Here is a 21413-nt window from a genome sequence, read left to right on the forward strand (position 1 = left end):
CCCCCCCCGCCTATTTTCTCCCAACAGAATGGTTCCTTTCAGCCTTCACCTGTTTAGACAAGGCAAAGGGAGTCATTCTTGCTGTGCTCTTGGAGGCTTTCAGGCCTGTGCATGTGTATTCAGTAGGAGGTAATATATGCTATGCTTGTAATGTCTGCTGTAATGAATTTGAACTGTAGATACCATGGATTATTCTGAGCTCAGGGCCCAGCCTTCCTTTACTGTTTCCAGAACAAGTTTGTTACCCATTCACCAACTAAAGTCTGACACTTCATTTTATATTAAGGAAGGTTTAGAATATCTAATGTCCCTTGAATTCATTTTTTACCAAGCTTTCTTAGCTGTACATTAGTTACACGTCTCTACTGCCATTCCTGTGCAAGGTTCCAAAGGGCCTGAATTTTTAATTTAAAAATTTTTTTCCCATTTTACAAGTTCTGTTTTAATGAATTTGTTAAATTTGGAATTCAAACAAAAAATGTGAATATGTTTATTTAATATAACTTTGTGTGTGCATAGAAACCATATAAGTAAAAAAGCAATGAGATTACATAGGTGATTATATTACAAAAGGGAAGAAAATAACTAGTACTTGTATATTGCATTCTGGATACAGTTCCAGGTACGTGGTAAAGCTTAAAAGAGACCTATTTCTCCAGCAGCTGACCCGCCTCAGAGCAACGACTGCTCTCTCCTTCCCCACAGCCTTAGTATTTTTTGCCAAAGGGCCCGGATTTGAGTAAAGGGGAGCGCCGTGAGCGAAGGATCCGTGCATAAGGGCTACAGTCTGTTGAGCTTTGGCAGGTGGGTGTTCTGGGAAGTAAGTTTCGAAGAAATGGTTTCTTCCCTGGGGGCTGTTGGTTTGGTTGCTGGTTTTCCTGGTTGGCACCAAGGCGTTTTTTGGTAGAAGCCTGGCCTTGGAGTTTTAGTACAGTATGATACTGCTCTGCAATGCATGCTGCCTTCTTCCGAAGGTCCAGTTTCACTAGCATCATGTTATTCTGCAGCTCAGCCAGGGTCTGATCCTAGAAAGATGAATAAAGTTACAGAAAACCTTTCTGTCTGGTGTATTATAGAAACAAAAGGGTAAGGTACTCACCATCTGTTATTAACAACTGTTTTTAAAAAGATTAATTCTTGGGGCGCCTGGGTGGCTCAGTCGGTTAAGCGTCTGACTTTGGCTTAGGTCACGATCTCACAGTCAGTGAGTTCGAGCCCCACATTGGGCTCTGTGCTGACAGCTCAGAGCCTGAAGCCTGCTTCGGATTCTGTGTCTCCCTCTCTGCTCCGTGCCCACTCCCACCCCCACGCACACATCACACTCTGCCTCTCTCTCTCAAAAATAAACAAACATTAAAAAGAAAAAAGTTAAAAAAAAATTAAAAAAAAAAAAAGATTAATTCTTTAAGTTAGAGCTTTTAATGGAATAGGGGGTATTTTCCTTAAGACCCCAACAAATAGCACTGAAGAGGAAGACATTTTTTACCATGAGGTGGCATGAACTCGAATAAGTTTACTTAACCTCCAAGAACGTTAGTGCCTAGGTATCAAATCAAGATACACAGCTCCTTTTTATTTTTTAGTTTATTTACTTATTTTTGCTAATCTCTACACCCACTTGGGGTGCCTGGGTGGCTCAGTCCGTTAAGGGTTCAACTTCGTGTCAGGTCATGATCTCAGTTTGTGGGTTTGAGGCCTACATTGGGCTCTGTGCTGCCGGCTCAGAGCTTGGATCCTGCTTCAGATTCTGTGTCTCCCTCTCTTTTGCCCCTCTCCTGCTTGCATTCTCTCTCTCTCTCAGAAAAATAAACATTAAAAACATTTTTTTTTAATTAAAAGAATAAACTAAACTTATGACCTCGAGATCAAGAGTCTCATGCTTACTGCCTGAGCCAGCCAGGCACCCCTTAAAGTCTACACATTTTGGATGAAATACAATACTATTTATTTTCATCAGGTTGTTACAACAGAGAAAACACCTATAAATTACATAGCATAGTGCCTTGTACTTAGTGAATGGTTATTTTTATTTTGCAAAGAAAACAAACTCTCCTTATTCTAAAATCAGCCCCCAAATGTCTGCCTTTCTCATCTGCTTCTCATTCTTTTTTCTCACATATACTCTGGGGTGGGCTGATGTGAGAGAAGGAAATATATAGGGTGTCCTTACCTGTTTGATTAAGATATCATCACAAGTGGTCAAGGCTTGGCGAAGTTTTCCTGCCCCAGTGCTGTGGCAACAGGCTCTTTCTGCTGACTGGAGAGACTCACCAAGTTTCTGAAGCTCTGTCCGCAGCAGTCTTATATTCTGAAAAAAAATGAGTAGGAACCACACTGGCCAAGACCAACCAGGATAATGATCTGGAGGCACTCAACAGCCATTTGAGAGACGTAAAATTAGAAAGGCTAGTCAGTTAAATGAAGTAGCCACTCTCCAGGACAGCACAAAAACCCCCTGGTCCTCATGTAAATCAGACTGGAAAGGAAATTGCTTTATGTAAGAGCCTTGGTAACAGAGAAAGGTATCAATTACCTTCTGTCCCTCCTCTAATTTCTTGTCCACATCAATGGTGAAGGGCTTGGCTGATGGTGGTGGTTCTAACATTTTCTGATACTTCTGTAGTTCTGAGAGAAGGAAAAAAGAAACTTCAAAATGTAGGCTTTCTAGCCTTCGACTTCCCTCTTAACTGAGTTAACAGTAGCTTGCAACAAATACAGAACGTGAGGCAATGTGCAATCTAGAGTGAGAGGTTAGGGAGATACAGGTCCAAGTTGATGAAAGTATTTTGGAGTTGGAGTCAGAAGGCCCAAGTTTGAAAACCAGTTCTCTGAACCACTCTCATGCTTTGTGACCTCTCACCTTCAGTGGTGGAACGTAGCTCTGCTCTGCACTGTTCCAGTTTAGCTTTAACCTCCTGGAGCTGCTGGCTGGAGGCAGAAGCCGCCAACCTTTGTGACCGCCGAAGGGACAATTCAGACCCTGGTTGTTGATGGGCTATTGGCTGCTGTCTGGCTTCCTGCAAAAGAGCTTCTAGCTCTTCTATTTTCTCATCCCGCTCCTAAGAGGGAAGCAGAGAACAAAATTCCATCCACAGTCAGACAAATCCTACAGGAACAGATGGCCAAATGGTGAATAAAACCTTCCCTGACACTTAATGCCTGTTAGCACTTATACCATTTTCTAGGCCAAACAAATCCTTAATCAATTCATAGAATGACACATATATAGTACCAAAGACACTAGAAAAAACTTGAGTTACATATTCCTGCTGTACCAGCATTTATAAAATCTATTTATCTCAGGCAACCCAGTGATGGGAATCAGTAGCTGGCTGGGGCTGGTTCAGGACAACTCACCTGAAGCTCTTCTTGGTAAAAACTTGTCAGTGACTCCTTGAGGATCTTTAGTTTCTCTTCATACATTTCCTCTAACAGTTCCTTTTGGGTATCCAAATGTTCACTTTCAGAGGAGAAAAATGGATAAAGAAGATGTGGTATCCATACACACACATGCATGCACACACACACAATATTCCTCAGCTATACAGAATGAAATCTTGCCGTTTACAGTGATATGGATGGACAGAGAAAAGTCTTCGGTTAAGCAAAATCAGATGGGTACCTGAGTGGCTCAGTTGGTTGAGCATCTGACTGTGGCTCAGGTTGTGATCTCACTTTGTGCATTTGAGCCCTGCAATGGGCTCTGCACTATTGGTGTGGAGCCTGCTTGGGATTTTTGCTCTCTCCTCTCTCTGACCCTCCCCACTCATGTTTTCTCTCTCAAAATAAATAGGAAGACAAAATACCATATGATTTCACTTATATGTGAAATCTAAAAACAAATGAACTTAAAAATACTATTAAAATTATTTATTTTTAAACTTAAGACTTTATTCCAGTCTTGTCACTTAAAAAAGTTTTTTTTAACATTTATTTATTATTGAGAGACAGAGAGTGAACAGGGGAGGGGCAGAGAGAGGGAGACACACTATCAGAAGCAGGCTCCAGGCTCTGAGCTGTCAGCACAGAGCCTGATGTGGGGCTCGAACCCACAAACTGCAAGATCATGACCTGAGCAGAAGTTGGACGCTTAACTGACTGAGCCACCCAGGTGCCCCCAGTCTTGTCATTTTTTTTGTTGTTGTTTTGTTTTCTTGGAGAGCACAAACCAGTGAGGGGGGCAGAGGAAAGGAAGTGGGCTCTGCGCTGACAGCCTGACGGCAGCAAGCTGATGTGGGGCTCGAACTCCCGAACCGTGAGATCGTGACCTGAGCTAAAGTCAGACGCTCAACTGAGCCACTCAGATACCCCTTTTTTAAATTTATTTTTGAGAGAGAAAGATGGTGCAGGTGACTGAGGGGCAGAGAGAGAATCCTACACAGGCGCTACAGTGTCAGCATGAGGCCTAAAGCAAGACTCGAGTTCACCCCATGCAGGTCTCAACTTTAAAACAAAAAACAGACTTTTAAATACAGGGAACAAACTGGAGGGCAGGGGGGTAGGGGAAATGGGTAAAATAGGTAAAAGCAATTCAAAGGTACAAACTTCCAGTTATAAAATAAATAAGTCACAGAGATGAAAAGTAAAACAGGAAATACGCTCCGTAATATTATAATAATGTATGGTTGACCAATGGGGACTACACTTTCTTTTTTTTGAGACAGAGAGAGAGAAAGCATGGATGCATGAGTGGGAGACAGAGAGAGAGGGGGAGAGAGAGAGAGAATCTCAACCAAGCTCTGCGCTGGAGCTCACAAACTGTCAGATCATAATCTGAGCCAAAATCAAAAGTCATATGCTTACCCAACTGAGCTACCCAGGTGCCCTAGATGGTGACTACTATTGTGGTGAGCACTGAATAATGTACAGAAGTGTCAAATCCCTAGGTTGTACATGTGAAACTAATATAACATTGTGTGTCATATATATTTCAATAAAACATTTTTTTAAAAAAAGAGAAGATAAGTGAGTGAAGATTCTGAGAAGCAAGCTTGGGAGACAGATCTTGAGCCACAAGATCTATGATAGTTTCTATTTCCCACCCTCTGGTCCTATTGACAGACCAAGAGGAGTCACTCAGCTGGTACCTGCACCACTGTTCCCGCTGCTGCATCTGCTCCACCATCTCATTGCAAATTTCATCACGAAGCTGAATCTCCAGCTGCAACTTTTCTTGCCGTTCTTTACAAAGCAGTGCTTTCATGGCTTCTACCACTTGTAGGAGCTCCTAGGAGAAACACAGAAGTGATCAGATGGAAGGTAGCATGGAAAATACATGGCCATAAAGCTGATACACCAAAGCTTTTTTGCATTCTCACCTCCTTGCCATACATGGAAATGTCAGCTTCATTTTCAGTGTCCTCATCAAGGCCTGGATCTGTCTTAACTCCTGTCTCTAAGCTGGGAGATGCCAGTAGACTGTGTTCCTTGATGAATGAATGTAGCAATGGGAATCCCAGTTGCACAGGTGGAGCATGCACAAGCTAGGGGTGGGGTGGGAAATCAACTGAATTCATAACTAGTCCCTAGTAGATTCCTTAAATAAAGGTACCAGCCCAAAGTGAGCACAACCATCACACCTACAACTTCTTACCTGGCTGGCAATGGCTGAGAACTTGGCCACATGAAGGGTCTCATCATAGGTAGATGCACAGGGATTCACATTGACAATCATGCAGGAGCGGCCTCGGCCTGTGAAGAAGCCTTGGAACACTCGAGTCAACTTGCTGTCACGAAAGGGAACCAGGTTCTGCTTTGACCTAGCAGGGAGAACAGAGCTTTGAGCAGAATTTCAGCCTTTGGTGTAACCCAGCACCATCCCCAGTGGTGACCAGGAAGTCTCTCAGCAAACTGTAGTGCTCCAGATCATCCTAGCGCATGGCTTGTAATCAGAAGCTTACCGATTCTGTTGGTTTTGGCGCAGGGCAGCAATACAGCGGCCCAGGGTGTGCAAAGAAGTATTAATGTTTCCTGCTTCCTTCAGCCGCTCACCACTCTTCTGATCTTTGCAGCGTTCTGAGCCAGCCAGATCACAAAGTGACAACCTTGAAGAATGGACAGGATCTGACATAAGGACCCCACATGTTATGAGCTTTCCAGCCCTTCATATTGTTCTGGGGAGGGGAGGACCCACCAAGAATCTCTGTACTCAAGGAAGCAGAGCAAGACTCTAACAGAAGTAATTCCTCTGAGGCCCTCCCTTATCCCCTATTTCTATTACCACTTATGACCAAGAAGTCCAAATTTCTTTTTTTTTAATTTTTTTTAATGTTTATTTACTTTTGAGAGACCAAGAGAGACAGAGCACAAGCGGGGGTTGGGGCAGAGAGAGGGAGACACAGAATCTGAAACAGGCTCCAGTCTCTGAGCTGTCAGCACAGAGCCCGATGTGGGGCTCGAACTCACTAGCAGTGAGATCATGACCTGAGCAGAAGTCGGTCCCCCAACTGACTGAGCCACCCAGGCGCCCCTCTTTTTTTTTTTTTTTTTTTTTAAAGATTTATTTATTTTTGAGACAGAGATCACAAGAGGGGGAAGGGCAGAGAGAGAGGGAGACATAGGATCCAAAGGGGTCTCTGGGCTGATAGCAGCAAGCCCAATATGGGGCTCAAACTCACAAACTGTGAGATTACGACCTGAGCCGAAGTCAGATGCTCAACGAACTGAGCCACCAGGCGCTCCAAAGCCCAAATTTCTAAATGGAAAAACTTACTCGCTGATCTTGGGGATGATATCCCCTTCCCCTTGAAGGTGCAGGATCCGGATTGAGAAGATGCTGTGACTGGAAATCAAGAAAAAAAGAGAAGTTACTGTATATCTTCCATGACTATGTAGAGGACCAATGTTTCCTAGAACACAGTGAAAAGCTGACTCTCACAACCCACTTACCTGCGGCTAGAGTTCTGGTTCAGATGGGTACTGGCAAAGCTCTGGTTTTTACGACCCACTTTGAGCAGCTTCCAGGCCTCCTCAGCATCCTGAACGTGAACCCAATTGAGATCTAAAGCAAAGAAGAGAGAGGAATACATAAGATGGGAGCACCTAACTTTTCCTGGTTTCTCCCAAGTCCCCTTTCAGGGTTGTCCCCTGCCTCCCACTTTCCCATACCTTTCACATAGGGATTGCCATTCTGATCCTCACACAGCCGCAGAGTCTGCCTCTTGCGCTGCTGGCTAGGTGGTTCTAACAGGTCATAAAGCAGTTCGTTGTAGATCTCAAAGAAGGAGATCCAGATGGAGAAGCGGATGTCTGCAGGGACACTCACAGGGGCAGTGTCTGGCTGTGCCCATCGGTGACTCATTTCTGGGGAAGAAGCCAATGTACAGGGTATCAACCCTAGAGTAGTCCATCTCCCCTATGGTCTGCAGTGGCCTTAGAAGGAGCAACTTGGGTTGCAACCTCTGGTCTTTACCCCTGGCAGCTGTTGGGAGCAAGGGAGTGGGTTTCTACTGTTACTTGGCACAAAGCTCAATCATGGTACATACCATCCAGTTGGCTACTGCTTGTCATTTGACTGATGGAGGAGAGCCCAGCAATGCCACTGTCAAAGCTGCTACTGGTACCCATCCGTCCTTCAATGTAGACACTCCTCTTCAAGGAGGTGGACAGCTCCTCCTGGAGGGGCGCAGGAAAAAGATAAGCACAAAACTTTCCAGAGATTTATCCTCTTATCCCCACCTCTGTGAACATCAACACTTCACCTCTTGGAGGCCTCCATTTAGCAGGGCCAGTTTCTTTATCTCCTCCTGTCGAATCTGCTTACTGTCTAGCCAGATGACCTCATTGGAGAATATGGGCTTCAGATCAGGTGTTGCATGAAGTTGGCCTTGGAGGCTATTGAAGATCAGAGCCAGGGACCGGGGTAGGATTCCCCCATCCTTGATGGTACCTGGAAGCATGCGAAAAATGGACAGCTAAGTGCTATTCCCCAATTCAAAGCATCAAAAGGCAAAGAAAACACCATTACAGGCCAATCAGCAATTCTGTGAGGCCTACTAACTCACCTTGAATTGTGTGGGTTTTCCCTGAGTTGGTGACTCCGTATGTATAGATGAGCCAGTTCTGCCCTTTGAGTACATCCTTTACCATCTCTTTGACAGTCAGGTTGAAGAAAGATGCCTGTCCCACTTCTGGCCCGAAGATCTAGAGATAGACCCAATTTCTCAGAAGCCCATCCCTCATCTGTGTAGAGGCAGAAGCATCCCTTCCTGGGTGACTGTCTCTGGACACTACTTAAGCAACTTCTTCCTACAGTGCTGCCAGCTGCTCTACAAACATTAAAGATTAAAACCACTCTCTTCCAGTGCATCTTTCATCCAAATCAACAAATACGTAAGGAATGCTAGCCACTAAGTCTGATGCTGCAAACACAATGGGTTAACACAATGATGACAAGTGTGGGCTTTGGGGATGGGTAGCTCTAGGTGCAAGTCCCAACTCTACCACTGACTAGCTACATGGCTTCCACAACATAACCTTCACTGAGCTATAATATCCTTATCAGGAAAATAGGGACAATAATAATAATAATAGAAATGTTGGGAATTAATGCACATAAAGTACTTGATGCACTGGTTAGCACATAACAAGAGTCCCCAAAATTGTAGACATGCATATATAAGGAACTCAGAGTCAAGTAAAAAGCTTCCCTTTAAAGAGAGAATAAAGCTGCCTCTACATGTTGGTCCCTTGCTCATAAACCAGTACCTCCATACCTGGGAAAAGGTGAATCTATGTGTGGCTTGTCCAATTCCCCGCTCACTGCTCTTTTGGGCAAAGGAGTCCTTAGGTGCCTGTAGAACAAGGGTCTCCACATTCTCAATACGGACACAATCCTGAGAAGGGGGAAGAAAACAGTTGTCACAGAAGGAAATAATCCTGGGAACCCCTTCTGTTCTGCATCATTCCATCTTGAATCCTCCCTCCTCAGAAACTCACCTGATCTTCCTGTCGTTCCAACTCTGAAGGTAACAAGGGCCTGACCCTCAGGTATACTTTCACCTTCTCTGTACTATCTTCAGATGGAACCTGTGGTAGAATTCCAGGCTGGAATCAGCAGTTACTTCCAAACAGATGGGCAAACATAGAGTAGTTCCAGAGAATCATGCTAACACTACCTCCATTTCACCTCAAATGTCTCTGTACAGCTACTCTATAGTTCTATAATCATTTCAATCCACATGTGTTTTTTCACTACTTCATCACCCTTCACTATCTTTAGTATCTTGGAAACCTGGCTTGCCACAATGACATTCTGAATCAGAACTGGTTAACTGGTATGAAAATCAGCATGTGGTATTTTGGCAAAACACAACAGGTAAGCACCCTGGAGGCAGACACACCTAAATTTCAGTCCCAATTCCATCACTTAGAACAATGACACCTTGAACAAGTTCTTTAGACTCTCTGCCTCTTTTTCCCACCTCATTCATTCAACAGATATTTAGAGATCTGCCTACTATGGCCCCCAAACTTTAATAGGCACTGGTAGTCTGGAGTCAGGGACTTTCTTAAGGCTCCTACTCTCATGAAACTTTCTCTATAAAAGAGGAGACTTATCAGTAGAAGTGATCTCAACCAGAGCCACTTTCCTGCCAAGGGACATTGAGGTATGTCAGGGTAAGTTCCTTGGTTGTCACAAGTGGGAAGGAGCTAGTGACATCTAGTGGGTAGAGGCCAGGTATGATGCTAAACGTCTTCCAAGGTACAAGACAGCCCCCTGTAACAAATTATCTGGCCACAAATGTCACTAATGCTGCAGCTGAGAAACCCCAGTTTAGCAGAAAGCCTCCATAAATGGAAGCGACAGTTGATATTAAAACCTTACTTAATGGGCAGTATGCTCTTGTGTAAATTAACACATCTAGGCATCACAGTGAAGAAGAGAGAACTATTAGCCTTCTCTCACAGGATTAACTGAGTATGCACTTGACAATGTTTCATTTGTACAATGTAAATAATGTTTCTTCCTATGGACACACAAATTTACATTTTTTACTTGTCATGATCTTAATTTGGAATTCATCTCCCAGACCCTCAGGATTATTGGTCTTGGCCCTGAAACTAATTCTGTATGGACAACTAGTAGGCTGAAGATATCACTTTCTGCTGCCAAGCCACTGTCCAACTCCTTTACCTGCTGCTTATCCTCCAGGGAGGTGGAGATGACAGAACAGTCTGTTATCAGGTCCTTGCGTACCACAGACCCTAAATCTGCAGCTGTGGACTCAAACATGGGGGAGACTACAACTTCCTCATCTGACAGCAAGCCGGCTGGCGGAGAAAGGATCCCTTGCGACATGACAGCAGGGGCAGCTTAGGTCTACAAAGAGACAAGAGTGGGTAGGGAGGAGAACCTTAAAGGACACAAGGGGCTGCAAATTCTAGCTAAGAAACAATTTTCTTGCCCCAGGACACCTTCCTCTCGCTGCTTGAATTCCTACTCCCTTTTCCCTTCAAATGCCAGGAGAGAAGAAGGGGATGAGACGGGTTAATTATGTAATCCAGTCTTAGGCATTTCCGACCGTCATGAGGAATGAACAGATACCTCCCTCCACAAGCAAAATCCCCACTCTAATTAGGGTGCCTCACCCACCGGTGTAGAGAAGAAGGTGGTATAATTAGCTTTAGGCTTCTTCTCGAAGCCCGCCCCCAGGCCCAAAGGCAGGACAGACGTATAAAGAAAAAAAGGGACGGCGGCAGCTTCGCTTTCTGAAAACCTATCCCGGGAGGGCAAGAACTCGTACAGCCGCTGGACTCCAGGAGACCCGCAAACTCACCAAAGACGCGACACTCGCTCCTCCTCCGGTACCGGCTCACTCACACCCCGCAGCCGAACCCGGACTTTCGCAGTCTGAGAGCACAACTCCACCCACGAGGTGCACCTTTGTTACTGATACAATGTTTTAAATTACGCGCTGCGTTCGTTCGGCCAATCAGATAGCGGCGCCTGCAGCTGCCAATCAGCGCAAGCAAAGGGGGCGGTGGAGCCTTTTAGACCGTTTGCTCTGGTCTGACCTCTATCCTGCTCATGCGGGTCCGGGTTACCAACTGTCGGAGTTTGGATTTGGGAAAGCCTAGAATTTTTCGCGCTTAACACTTTTCCTTGGATACACACGTTTCTTTTCTAAGAAACTTAAAGGAAATTCTGAGGCTTCAGAGCCATCCTTTTTAGCACATTGCTTCCTAAGATCGCTCAAAAAACCTGGTTTAGGGAGCTTGCTCGTCCTGAAGGTTGGGACTACGCTTCCCAGGAGGCATCGCGAACAAGCGTCGGGACTCTATTTCCCAGAGTTCCAGGTCTTAAGCCCCACCAGGCAGTCCTCCCTGAGAGGGGGTTGGAGTCTTCGGGGCCAAGATGGCGACAGGAACGGGTAGTAAGTATGTCCGCTGTTTTTGTGTGGAAGGCCTCTTAGACCCGAGACTAGGCACCACATTTCTGTCACGCGCTTAGGGAACAGGTGCAATGATTTGCTTAAGAACCCAGGGTCTTCAAAGACCTGCGCTCGATCGTACTGTGAAGACCAACGACTAGACGCCCAGAAGCGAAGGGTCTTGTGTTTCAGGGAGGCTGCGGAGATTTGAGAGGAGCAGCTCGGCGAATCTTTGTGTGTTTGGGAGCTCTGCGGGGTGAGAGATAAAGGGGCTCTGGAGTCTTGGGTGTGCAGACGAAGAAATGCCGGTAGCCGTACGGAGTAGCCTGATTTCCAAAAGCCATTCGTTTTCTGACCAACGTTTTTGAGGCCCGTACTCTATCTCCCACAGAAACAGGGTACTTTAACTGTTAGTTTTTTCGGCCACTAGGGAAACTGCGTTTTCTGCGTCTCAGCCATTTTCCTCTGTTTGATACACTGAAAAGGTCTTTTAGGCCCGACAGCTACTTGGGGGAGGAGGTACTGAGAGAAGTAAACAAGTTTATGCTAAGAAGGAGGCAGGGCACTAGGCTCGGGGTGGAGGAGCGGGTGGCCGCTCGGAATCCTGGGAAGAAGCCTTTGCGTTCAAATTTGAATAAAATGTTAAAACTGGGCCTCTCCGGGAAGTGCCTTATCTTACTCTGACCTTCCCCCTTCCATTTTTAGAATAAAACGGTAGCCATGTCATTTGAAGAAGTAAAAGGTTTGCCAGATATTCAGTGCAATTCATATGGAATAATCATTCGGTGGTGGTATTTTCTTAGGTGAAAATCAATATTCGGTGATAGTAACTCATTTTCTTCTTAGAATCCGGGATGTTTTGCATTAGGCTTTTAGTCCTTACTTTGGGCCTTAGAACTAGTGTCTGGGTGGCTTGTTCTCTAAGACTTTTCTCCTTTTAGAACACAAGCTGCTGAGTACTGGCCCTACAGAGCCATGGTCCATCCGAGAGAAGCTCTGTTTAGCCTCTTCGGTTATGAGGAGTGGAGATCAAAATTGGTAAGGCATCTAAGATGGCTGCTTTCTTGGGTCTTAGAAACTGTTGGGTATTTTTTTTATTACACTGGTGCAATCTTACAGTTAATCATACTAACCTTTAAGCAGTATTTGTTTTTTAACAGCTTTATTGAAATTTAATTCAAATACCATAAAAGTAACCTAGTATATTCACAGAGTTGTGTAATCATCTCCACAGACTAATTTTAGAACGTTTTCATTACTCTTAAAAGCAGTCTCTTATCCCTTCCTTAAGCTGCCACTTGACAGTCTCCTCTCCACCTCAGTAACATCTACCCCCACACACACCCTCAGGCAAAAATACCCCGTCGGCTTCCTGTCTCTCTAGATGGCCTATTCTGGACATTTCATATAAATGAAATTTGAGGAATAGCAGAACTATGTTTTTTTGTTTTTTTGTTTTTTTTTTTTTTTTTTCAACGTTTATTTATTTTTGGGACAGAGAGAGACAGAGCATGAACGGGGGAGGGGCAGAGAGAGAGGGAGACACAGAATCGGAAACAGGCTCCAGGTTCTGAGCCATCAGCCCAGAGCCTGACGCGTGGCTCGAACTCACGGACCGCGAGATCGTGACCTGGCTGAAGTCGGACGCTTAACCGACTGCGCCACCCAGGCGCCCCAGCAGAACTATGTTTTAAAAGGGCCCCATTTTAGGGCGCCTGAGTGGCTCAGTCGGTGAAGCCTCCTACTTCGCTCAGGTTATGATCTCAGGGTTTGTGAGTTAGAGACCCGCGTGGGGTTCTGGGCTGAGAGCTCAGAGCTTGGAGCCTGCTTCAGATTCTTTGTCTCCCTCTGTTTGCCCCTCTGCTGCTTGCACTCTGTCTCTCGCATTGTGTCAAAAGTTAGTAAACATTTAAAAATTTTTTAAAAATAAAAGGGCCCCATGGTCTTTATATTCCACAGGCAATGAATTTTCTTTGTATACTTGACAACACTTACTGTGTGTCATGCTAATGGGTATGAAATGGTATCTCATTGTGGTTTTGATTTGTATATCCCTGATAATTAATGTTGTTGAGCATCTTTTCAGGTGCTTATTGGTCATTTGTCTGTCTTTGGGAAAATGTCTGCTCAGATCCTTTGGATTATCTATATTTTTATTATTGAGCTTTAAGATCTGTAAATATTCTGGACACAAATTGCTTGTCAGATCATTTGCAAATTTTTCTTTTGTGTGTTGTCTTTTCATTTTTTTTTTTTGATTGGTTTAATTTATGGCACAAAAGTTTTTAATTTTGATATGTCCAATTTATTTTTTCTTGTGTTGCTTATGCTTTTGGTGTCATAGCTAAGAGACCATTTACTTCTATGTTTTCAAAGCTAGGTTTATTTTGTTTATGTTTTTATTTAATCTCTCCCCCCATTGTGGGAGGCTCGAGCTCACAACCCTGAGATCAAGAATTGTATGCTCTTCTGACTGAGCCAGCCAGGCATCCCCAAAGCTTTATAGTTTTAGCTATATATGGGTCTGTGATCCATTTTGAGTAATTTTTCTGTAGGTTGTAAGACGGGGATCTTTTTTACACGTAGATTTGCAGTTGTCTCAGTCTCCGGTCTTTGTTAAAGACTGTTCTTTCCCTATTGAAATTGTCTTGGCACTCAGTATTTCTTTTTAGAGACCAGAAAGTAAGGACTCTGGTTTCCAATTTTTTTTTTTTTTTTTTTTTTTACTTCTAGGACGTACCCGTTTTTATTTTTAACATTTGCTTGTTTTTCCTCAGAATCAAAAGACACCTTTTACTTGTCTTAAGCCTGTTAATTATTTAATAAACAAATTTGTGTTTTGTGGCACATCTCTACTATTTTAATTGTTCAAATGAGTCTACAGAGGCACCATTGCTGGTTACACTTAACATTTCTGCAGCTTTATATATTTTCCAAATGACTTAAAATTTTTTTTTAATGTTTATTTATATTTGAGAGAGAGCATGAGCAGGGGAGGGGCAGAGAGAGAGGAAGGAAGACACAGAATCCAAAGCAGGCTCCGGGCTCCGAGCTCAGCACAGAACCTGATATGGGGCTTGAACCCATGAACTGTGAGATCATGACCTGAGCCAAAGTCGGACACTTAACCGACTGAGCCACCCAGGTGCCCTTCAAATAACTTTTTAAAGGTGAAATCTGGATATCCTAGGTAATATCTGTTTTTAAACCAAATTAAATGGTAAACCCTAAGACAAAATGCATCACACTAATTTGATAAATCACAAATTAAAAATAGTATAAGAACACTTAAGTAAAACTTTGAAATTTTAAATTGCATTTCTTTTTTTTGGAGGTACTAAATCATAAGTTTCCAAGTTCAGAATGGCACACAGTGTCTTCCATTGCTATACCTCATCTACCAGTGTTAGCATTTTCTTAGAGTTTCATTACTTGTGTTTCTCTGGCATTGATTTTATATACATTAGCAAATACATGTTTTCTTCTCCTTTTTTTTTTTTAATGTTTAATTTTGAAAGGGAGAGTGACAGAGCATGAGTGAGGGATGGGCAGATAGAGAGGGAGACACAGAATCTGAAGTAAGTTCCAGGCTCTGAGCTGTCAGCACAGAGCCCAGCATGGGGCTGGAACCCAGGGACCGAGAGATCATGACCTGAGCCAAAGTCAGACACTTAAACTGACTGAGCCATCCAAGCACCCTTCTCCTCCTACTTTGTAAACACAAATGGTTTTATACTATATATACTGTTCTTTACCTTGCTGTTGCTTGTCTTTTTTTCTGTAACTTAGTGTATGTGAAGCTCTGTCTCATTCTGTTTTTTCTTAAGTGTCTGTGTGGTATTGTGATACAGGTAACTGTAATTTATTTACCTGGTATTCTCTTGATGGACATTTCCTAATACAAATATGACTTTGCATATTTGTATGTAAAATAAAAATAGGATTATTGGGTCAAAGAATATATGATACAGAATTTGATAAATATTTCAAATTGACCTACTCCAATTGTTTCGATTTATATTCCCGTTGGTGATATATCACAATGCTTGTTTTTTGGTTCGATCTTTCACAATATTATAAAAGGTGAGAAATGGTTCTCATATTTTTATATTTTTTATTTACATTTATCTTATGTTGAGTGTGGTTGAATATCTGTGTGTGTTAAAGAGCTGTTTATAGTGCTTTTTTTGTAAGATGCCTTCTTCCATTTTTCTTATTTGTCTTTTCTCATTACTTGGAAGAGGGCTCCTTACATACTAGGGAGATTAGCCATTTGAGCTATGAGATGCATTTTTTTTTTTTAATTTTTTTTTTCAACGTTTATTTATTTTTGGGACAGATAGAGACAGAGCATGAACGGGGGAGGGTCAGAGAGAGAGGGAGACACAGAATCGGAAACAGGCTCCAGGCTCTGAGCCATCAGCCCAGAGCCTGACGCGGGGCTGGAACTCCCGGACCGCGAGATCGTGACCTGGCTGAAGTCAGACGCTTAACCGACTGCGCCACCCAGGCGCCCCGAGATGCATTTTTTTAAAAACCAGTGTGCCATTGTCTTTTCTTGTGGTAATATTTTTACATTAAGACTTTTAAAATACACTTAGTTTATTAATAATTTTTTTTGACAGGTCCTGGATTTTGTGACCTATTTAGAAAGTTCTTCTCTAGTCTGAGATTATAAAATAATTCTATGATTTTTTCTCGTACTTCCATGGTTAAATTTCTTTTAATGTTAATTAGTTTATTTATTTTGAGCACAAGAGCGTGCATGAACAGGTGCGCAAGAGAAGCAAAGAGAGGGAGAGAGACACTCCCAAGCAGGGATTAACTTAGTCCTTAACTGATGCTTAATTGACAGCCACCCAGGTGCCCCTAGTTAAAATTTTTTTAAACATTTAAATCTTTGGTTCATTTGGGGCTTTTCTTGGTACAAGGTGTAAATTATGTATCGAACTTTATTTTTTGTTGATAGCTATCCATATAACAATATCATAATAACAATATTATAAAGGAAAAGAGCTGTGTGATACCATTATCTCAACACAAATTGAAAAAAAACTTTTCTTTTTAAAGTTATGTAGTTTTGGGGCGCCTGGGTGGCTCAGTCGGTTAAGCGTCCGACTTTGGCTCAGGTCACGATCTCACGGTATGTGAGTTCAAGCCCCGCATCGGGCTCTGTGCTGACTGCTCAGAGCCTGGAGTCTGTTTCAGATTCTGTGTCTCCCTCTCTCTCTGACCCTCCCCCGTTCATGCTCTGTCTCTCTCTGTCTCAAAAATAAATAAACGTTAAAAAAAAAAATTAAAAAAATAAAAAAGTTATGTAGTTTTTTAACCATATAGTGTGGAGAATAAGATAGGATATCCATGTATCCAGTACCTGGATTTAATAAATCTTAATAGTTTGTCATATTTTCTTCACATCCTTTTAAAGAAATAAACATAGACACAATTAAAGCCCCTTTGCATACCACTGTGATCCCATTCTAGTCTTGTTTTTATTTGTCTGTTTGTCTTTTTATCTACAACTTTTTAAAAGATTGCTTGATTACATGATAGCCGAAATTTGTCTCATTTTTTCACTTAGTATTATGTAGTACATATGTTTCTTTTTGCTACATACATTTTATAATTATTTTTATGGTCTATTTAATGTTTTGTTGAGGTGAAATGCCATAAGTTAAATCCCTTGCAGGCATTTAGGAAAAACTTAACTGTTGTTCTGATCACGTCCACATCATGCTTTCTTCTTGGTAGTTGCTTTTTTGTTGGATTATTAGTATTTTTTTAAAGTTTATTTTGAGAGAGACAGAGTGGGAGTGGGGGAGGGGCAGAGAGGGGGGGCCTCTACTGCACTCTACTAGTACAGAGCCTGACGTGGGGCTCCAACTCATGGTACTCTGAGAACATGACCTAAGCTGAAACTAAGAGTCAGAACCACCCAGGCCACCCTGTTAGGTTATTTTTTTTATATTACATTCCTATGAATTGTATTAGTGGATCAAAAGATAACTTTTTTATTAGAAAAAAATTTTTTTTAAGTTTATTCATTTTGACAGAGTGGAAGTCGGGAAGGGCCAAAGAGAGAAATCCCAAGCAGGCTCCTTACTGTCAGAGCCTGATGCGGGGCTCAAACTCACAAACTGTGGGATCATGACCTGAGCTGAAGTTGTACGCTAACCGATTGAGCCACCCATGCACCCTAAAAGATAACTTTTTAGTCTGAAATGTATTACAAACTGATTTTCAAAAGACAGATGTCTTTAAAAGAGCCAAAATCAACATGAAAATACTTTCTCAAATGAACAGAAATGATGATGTACTAGACTAATACCTTCACTTCAGCCAGGAAATATATCACCTGTGAGAACGGTTTCACAGTGATTCTTTACCTCTAAATGATTTTAAAGTAGTTGTGTCATTTTCCATAGTCACATATTCTAGAATACTTTCTGGTGGCAATTTATTTATTCTAAATTTTGTACTCCAAACCTTGAACTATTAGCATAGCTTCCCCTCAACCCCCACCCCCGCCCCCTTTTTTTTCTATTTAGTGTGTAATAGGCTTTTCTCATTTTGTGTAGGGTATCAGTTAGCAGAGCAATCAAGCCCTTTGCAGAACCTGGCCGCCCTCCAGACTGGTTCTCTCAAAAAGTAAGTTCCCAAGCAAGTGCTCTTTTATTTTTTATTTATTTATTTTTTCCTGTGAGTTTTTTTGTTTTTGTTTTTTACTTTATGTTTTTTGATTTACATTCAAGTTAGCATATAGCGCAAAAATGATTTCAGGAGTAGATTCCTTAATGCCCCTTACCCATTTAGCCCATCTCCCCCTGACAACCCCTCCAGTAACCCTCTGTTTGTTCTCCATATTTAAGAGTCTCTTATGTTTTGTTCCCCTCCCTGTTTTTATATTATTTTTGTTTCCCTTCTCTTATGGTCATCTGTTTTGTCTCTTAAAGTTCTCATATGAGTGAAGTCCTATGATATTTGTCTTTCTCTGACTAATTTCACTTAGCATAGTACCCTCTAGTTCCATCCATGTAGGTGCAAATGGCAAGTGCTCTTTTAGAGCAGTCTTAGAGACGTGAAATGCATTCCCTTCCAGGCCTTGCTCTTTAATCATAAGTCTTTTATACCACAAAGAGAGAAGAGTTGAGAATACTGTTTCCTTTTTTCCCCACTGTTGGCCAGTCTACCCATGTATGTTCATATTATAAACTTTTCTTGTTGTGTAACTAACAGGTAAGGAGGGTCCAAGCTTGAGAGTTAAAAAGATCTGAGTTTACTGTGACTTCACTTAGACTCTTTAGACCATGATTCTCAGTTGTCTCATTTGTAAAATGGAGATAAAAGGTACTTCAGGATTCTTGTAAAGATTTAGTTGAGGCAATACCAGTAAAGCGTATAGCACAATACCTTGCATGTGGTAACTACTCAGTAGATATTAACTATACATATTGGCTATTGGGTTGCTTTTCCTTGCATATATAAATTCTAGGTTAGAAGACTCCCTGTTCTATGTCCTGGTACTAAGTATTTTGAACTGATTTGACTGCAAAGTATTTGCCCTTCTAGAGACCACTCATCTTACATATAGTTCTTCTTTGCAAGCCTTAGTTTGAGATGTTGAAACTTTGAAAGATCATTCCTTTCCAGGTTTGTTCATCATATTTTTACTTTTTTTTCATAGCATTGTGCTTCCCAGTACTCAGAGCTTCTAGAGACCACTGAGACCCCAAAGTGAGTACAAAGTCAGGTGTTCAAGCCACATCTCTTTAGTGGAGAATGTTTACTGAGGAATCCTGTCAGTTTTATATTATTTATATTATTTATAATATATAAATATGTATATAATATATTTATATACATAAATAAGTATTTTTAAATATATATAAAATTATAACATGATTATAATATATAAATAATATATTTATATTATTAATATTACTGGGTGATAAAAATAGAGCAGAAGTTATCTATGGTTAGATGGTGGAGAGGCTCAAAGAAAGCAAGTGGGAGTGGGAACAAATGTTCTTTTATGCAAATGTGCGTTTTTGTTTTGAAATTTTCTACAGACGGAAAAGGGGTGAAAAGGGTGAAGTGGTAGAAACTGTTGAAGATGTCATTGTTCGGAAATTGACTGCTGAACGAGTTGAGGAACTAAAGAAAGTGATAAAGGAAACCCAAGAAAAATATAGGTACTTAGCAGAGGGAATGCCAAATGGTTGGGAGAGACCAAAGGGGCTGACTTTTGATACTGATCAGAATTTTTTAAATAATAGATTAAAAGACCCAGTTAACTCATTTCTCTTTATTTCTAGACGGCTGAAAAGAGATGCAGAACTAATTCAAGCTGGGCACATGGACAGCAGACTGGATGAGCTTTGCAATGACATTGTGATGTGGGTTATATTATATTGTTCTTCCTTCTGTATACCTTCCTCTGTTTTTACCCCTTTTCTCCTCAAGTATTCTGGCTTATCTCCTCCATCTGCCATCCCTTTAGTCTGGAGTGATTCTGGAAGGGAAAAGCTGCCCCATGGCCTGGTAGCTGGGAGGGGAGAATGAGTTGTAGACAATAATGTGGAATATTTCAGTGTGAAGATACAACTTAATTTTAACTTAAAAGTGGCTTTAGTTTGCCTGAATGAAGAGCTGGTAGTTTGGCAGTACACTAAAAATTTCCTGTTTTGCTGAGAAGTATTCCTTTTTAGGCCTTTCCTCCATAGAGTGCTAGCCTGGCAGAAATTTCTTTGTGAGGGTGTTATGACCTGTGGAGGAGTTAGAGCTGGCTAGGATCTTACCCTTACTTCCCGCTTTAGGAAAAAGAAATTGGAGGAAGAGGAGGCTGAAGTAAAGAGGAAGGCTACAGATGCTGCATATCAAGGTAAATGGAACCTCCTCCTGACTCCCTTTAGCAGTTAACTATATATACAGTACTGCATGTTAATAACAGTTGAAGACTATATTGTAACATAGAATCCACTAATTCCATTTTATTTGCGCACTTACCTATGTCCTCTTCTTTTTTACCACAATAAAAACATCCCTTTATATCCAGGAAGAAACTCTTGGAAAATGAGCTCTGCTCTGTTCTCACTAGACTTAGGGTCCTTTTAGGATGCGAAGGCTTGATAATATAGATGTTGAATATAATTAAGTTTTTAGGAAGCAAAGCTCTATAAGAAGATTAAGAATAGCCCAGTCATTGGATAAGAATATAAGCATTTGTAGCTCTAGCTCTGAGCCAGTGAGGTCTTTTCTCTTATTAAAAACAAAATCGTAATAATAAGTTGTTGAAGAGGATATTGAAGGATGTTTAAGCCACCTTCCTATTCCAAGAACCTATGAGATAGTTCAGTGGGTTTGCTTAGGGTGAGAATTATGCTTAGGAAAAATGAGTCTTAAAAGTTGATTGTCTCATGGTGACTGGCTGGCTCAGTTGGGAGAGCATTTGACATTTGATCTCAGGGCCGTGAGTTTGAGACCCATGTTGGGTGTAGAGATTACTTAAATAAACTTTTAAAAAAAAAAAGGTATCTGTCTCCCACAAGTAGAATACTGCTTTAATTAGGCAACATCCCTGTTTGTCTTTTATGTAATAGCAGAGTAGTGACCAGTTTCGTTTATTTAATCTTGAAAACTTAAAAATTGTTGCTTTTTATGTTTTAGCTCGTCAAGCAGTAAAGACACCCCCTCGGAGATTACCCACTGTGATGGTCCGCTCTCCTATAGATTCTGCCTCCCCAGGGGGTGATTATCCACTTGGAGACTTGACCACAACCACTATGGAAGAGGCCACCTCTGGAGTGAGTATATTTTCATCTGCAGGAATTGATCAGCAAAGGGGCAATAAGCCAGCAGAGAGCTGAGTGATGAGGAAACCACTTTTGGCCTAGAGGCAATTTCCTCTCTTGGTCTGAAGGCCAAAGACTTAATTTACCATGTTCTGTGCTCTTAAGATAAGGATGGACCTAAAAATGTTGAGCCTTTTGACCTTTTGAGAGATAGGTAAAATAAGAAGTTGTTTGTAAGTAAACTAGTTTT

General features: G+C 41.8%; 2 protein-coding genes across 17 annotated transcripts in view; one reads left to right on the plus strand and one right to left on the minus strand.

Annotated features, from left to right (window-relative positions):
* Positions 1-466: 466 nt before the first annotated feature.
* KIF20A (kinesin family member 20A) lies at positions 467-10926 on the minus strand. Of its 2 annotated transcripts, none has more exons than XM_086703158.1 (19): positions 10779-10926; positions 10136-10321; positions 8938-9027; positions 8715-8834; positions 8004-8142; positions 7701-7888; positions 7485-7614; positions 7108-7302; positions 6889-7000; positions 6713-6781; positions 5901-6044; positions 5594-5759; positions 5319-5426; positions 5088-5227; positions 3358-3460; positions 2861-3059; positions 2534-2625; positions 2171-2308; positions 467-1025 (listed from the first exon to the last, which is right to left on the minus strand). In XM_086703158.1, exons 2-19 carry the CDS (start codon positions 10298-10300, stop codon positions 708-710), a joined length of 2616 nt encoding a protein of 871 aa, XP_086559284.1. In that variant the 5' UTR covers positions 10301-10321; positions 10779-10926; the 3' UTR covers positions 467-707. The 2 variants fall into 2 exon arrangements, with proteins under 2 accessions (XP_086559284.1, XP_086559280.1); XM_086703154.1 differs by having other exon boundaries at positions 5319-5483.
* A 156-nt stretch (positions 10927-11082) lies between these two features.
* Positions 11083-21413, plus strand: part of BRD8 (bromodomain containing 8) — a 32232-nt gene continuing 21901 nt past the window's right edge. For 2 of the 15 annotated variants that reach the window (XM_025925111.2, XM_086703105.1), the window contains exons 1-8: positions 11119-11375; positions 12314-12410; positions 17951-18020; positions 19057-19106; positions 19442-19564; positions 19688-19768; positions 20189-20253; positions 21039-21175. In XM_025925111.2, coding sequence (XP_025780896.1) covers positions 11357-11375; positions 12314-12410; positions 17951-18020; positions 19057-19106; positions 19442-19564; positions 19688-19768; positions 20189-20253; positions 21039-21175 — 642 coding nt within the window. In that variant the 5' untranslated portion in view covers positions 11119-11356. The other 13 variants (XM_086703097.1, XM_086703134.1, XM_086703087.1 and 10 more) reach the window with 13 other exon arrangements.

Source organism: Puma concolor, chromosome A1 (genome assembly GCF_028749965.1).
Source record: "Puma concolor isolate L17-30 chromosome A1, mPumCon1.1.hap2, whole genome shotgun sequence".
In the NCBI taxonomy this organism is placed as follows: domain Eukaryota; kingdom Metazoa; phylum Chordata; class Mammalia; order Carnivora; family Felidae; genus Puma; species Puma concolor.

Bases quoted from the DNA above. Each gene is read 5' to 3' on its own strand.
- KIF20A (XM_086703154.1), bottom strand. From the start codon at position 10,300: ATGTCGCAAGGGATCCTTTCTCCGCCAGCCGGCTTGCTGTCAGATGAG. The intron at 9,028-10,135 runs GTAAAGGAGTTG...ATTCTACCACAG, and splicing joins CCCTGGAGGATAAGCAGCAG to GTTCCATCTGAAGATAGTAC. The intron at 3,060-3,357 runs GTGAGTTGTCCT...CTTCCCTCTTAG, and splicing joins TTTACCAAGAAGAGCTTCAG to GAGCGGGATGAGAAAATAGA.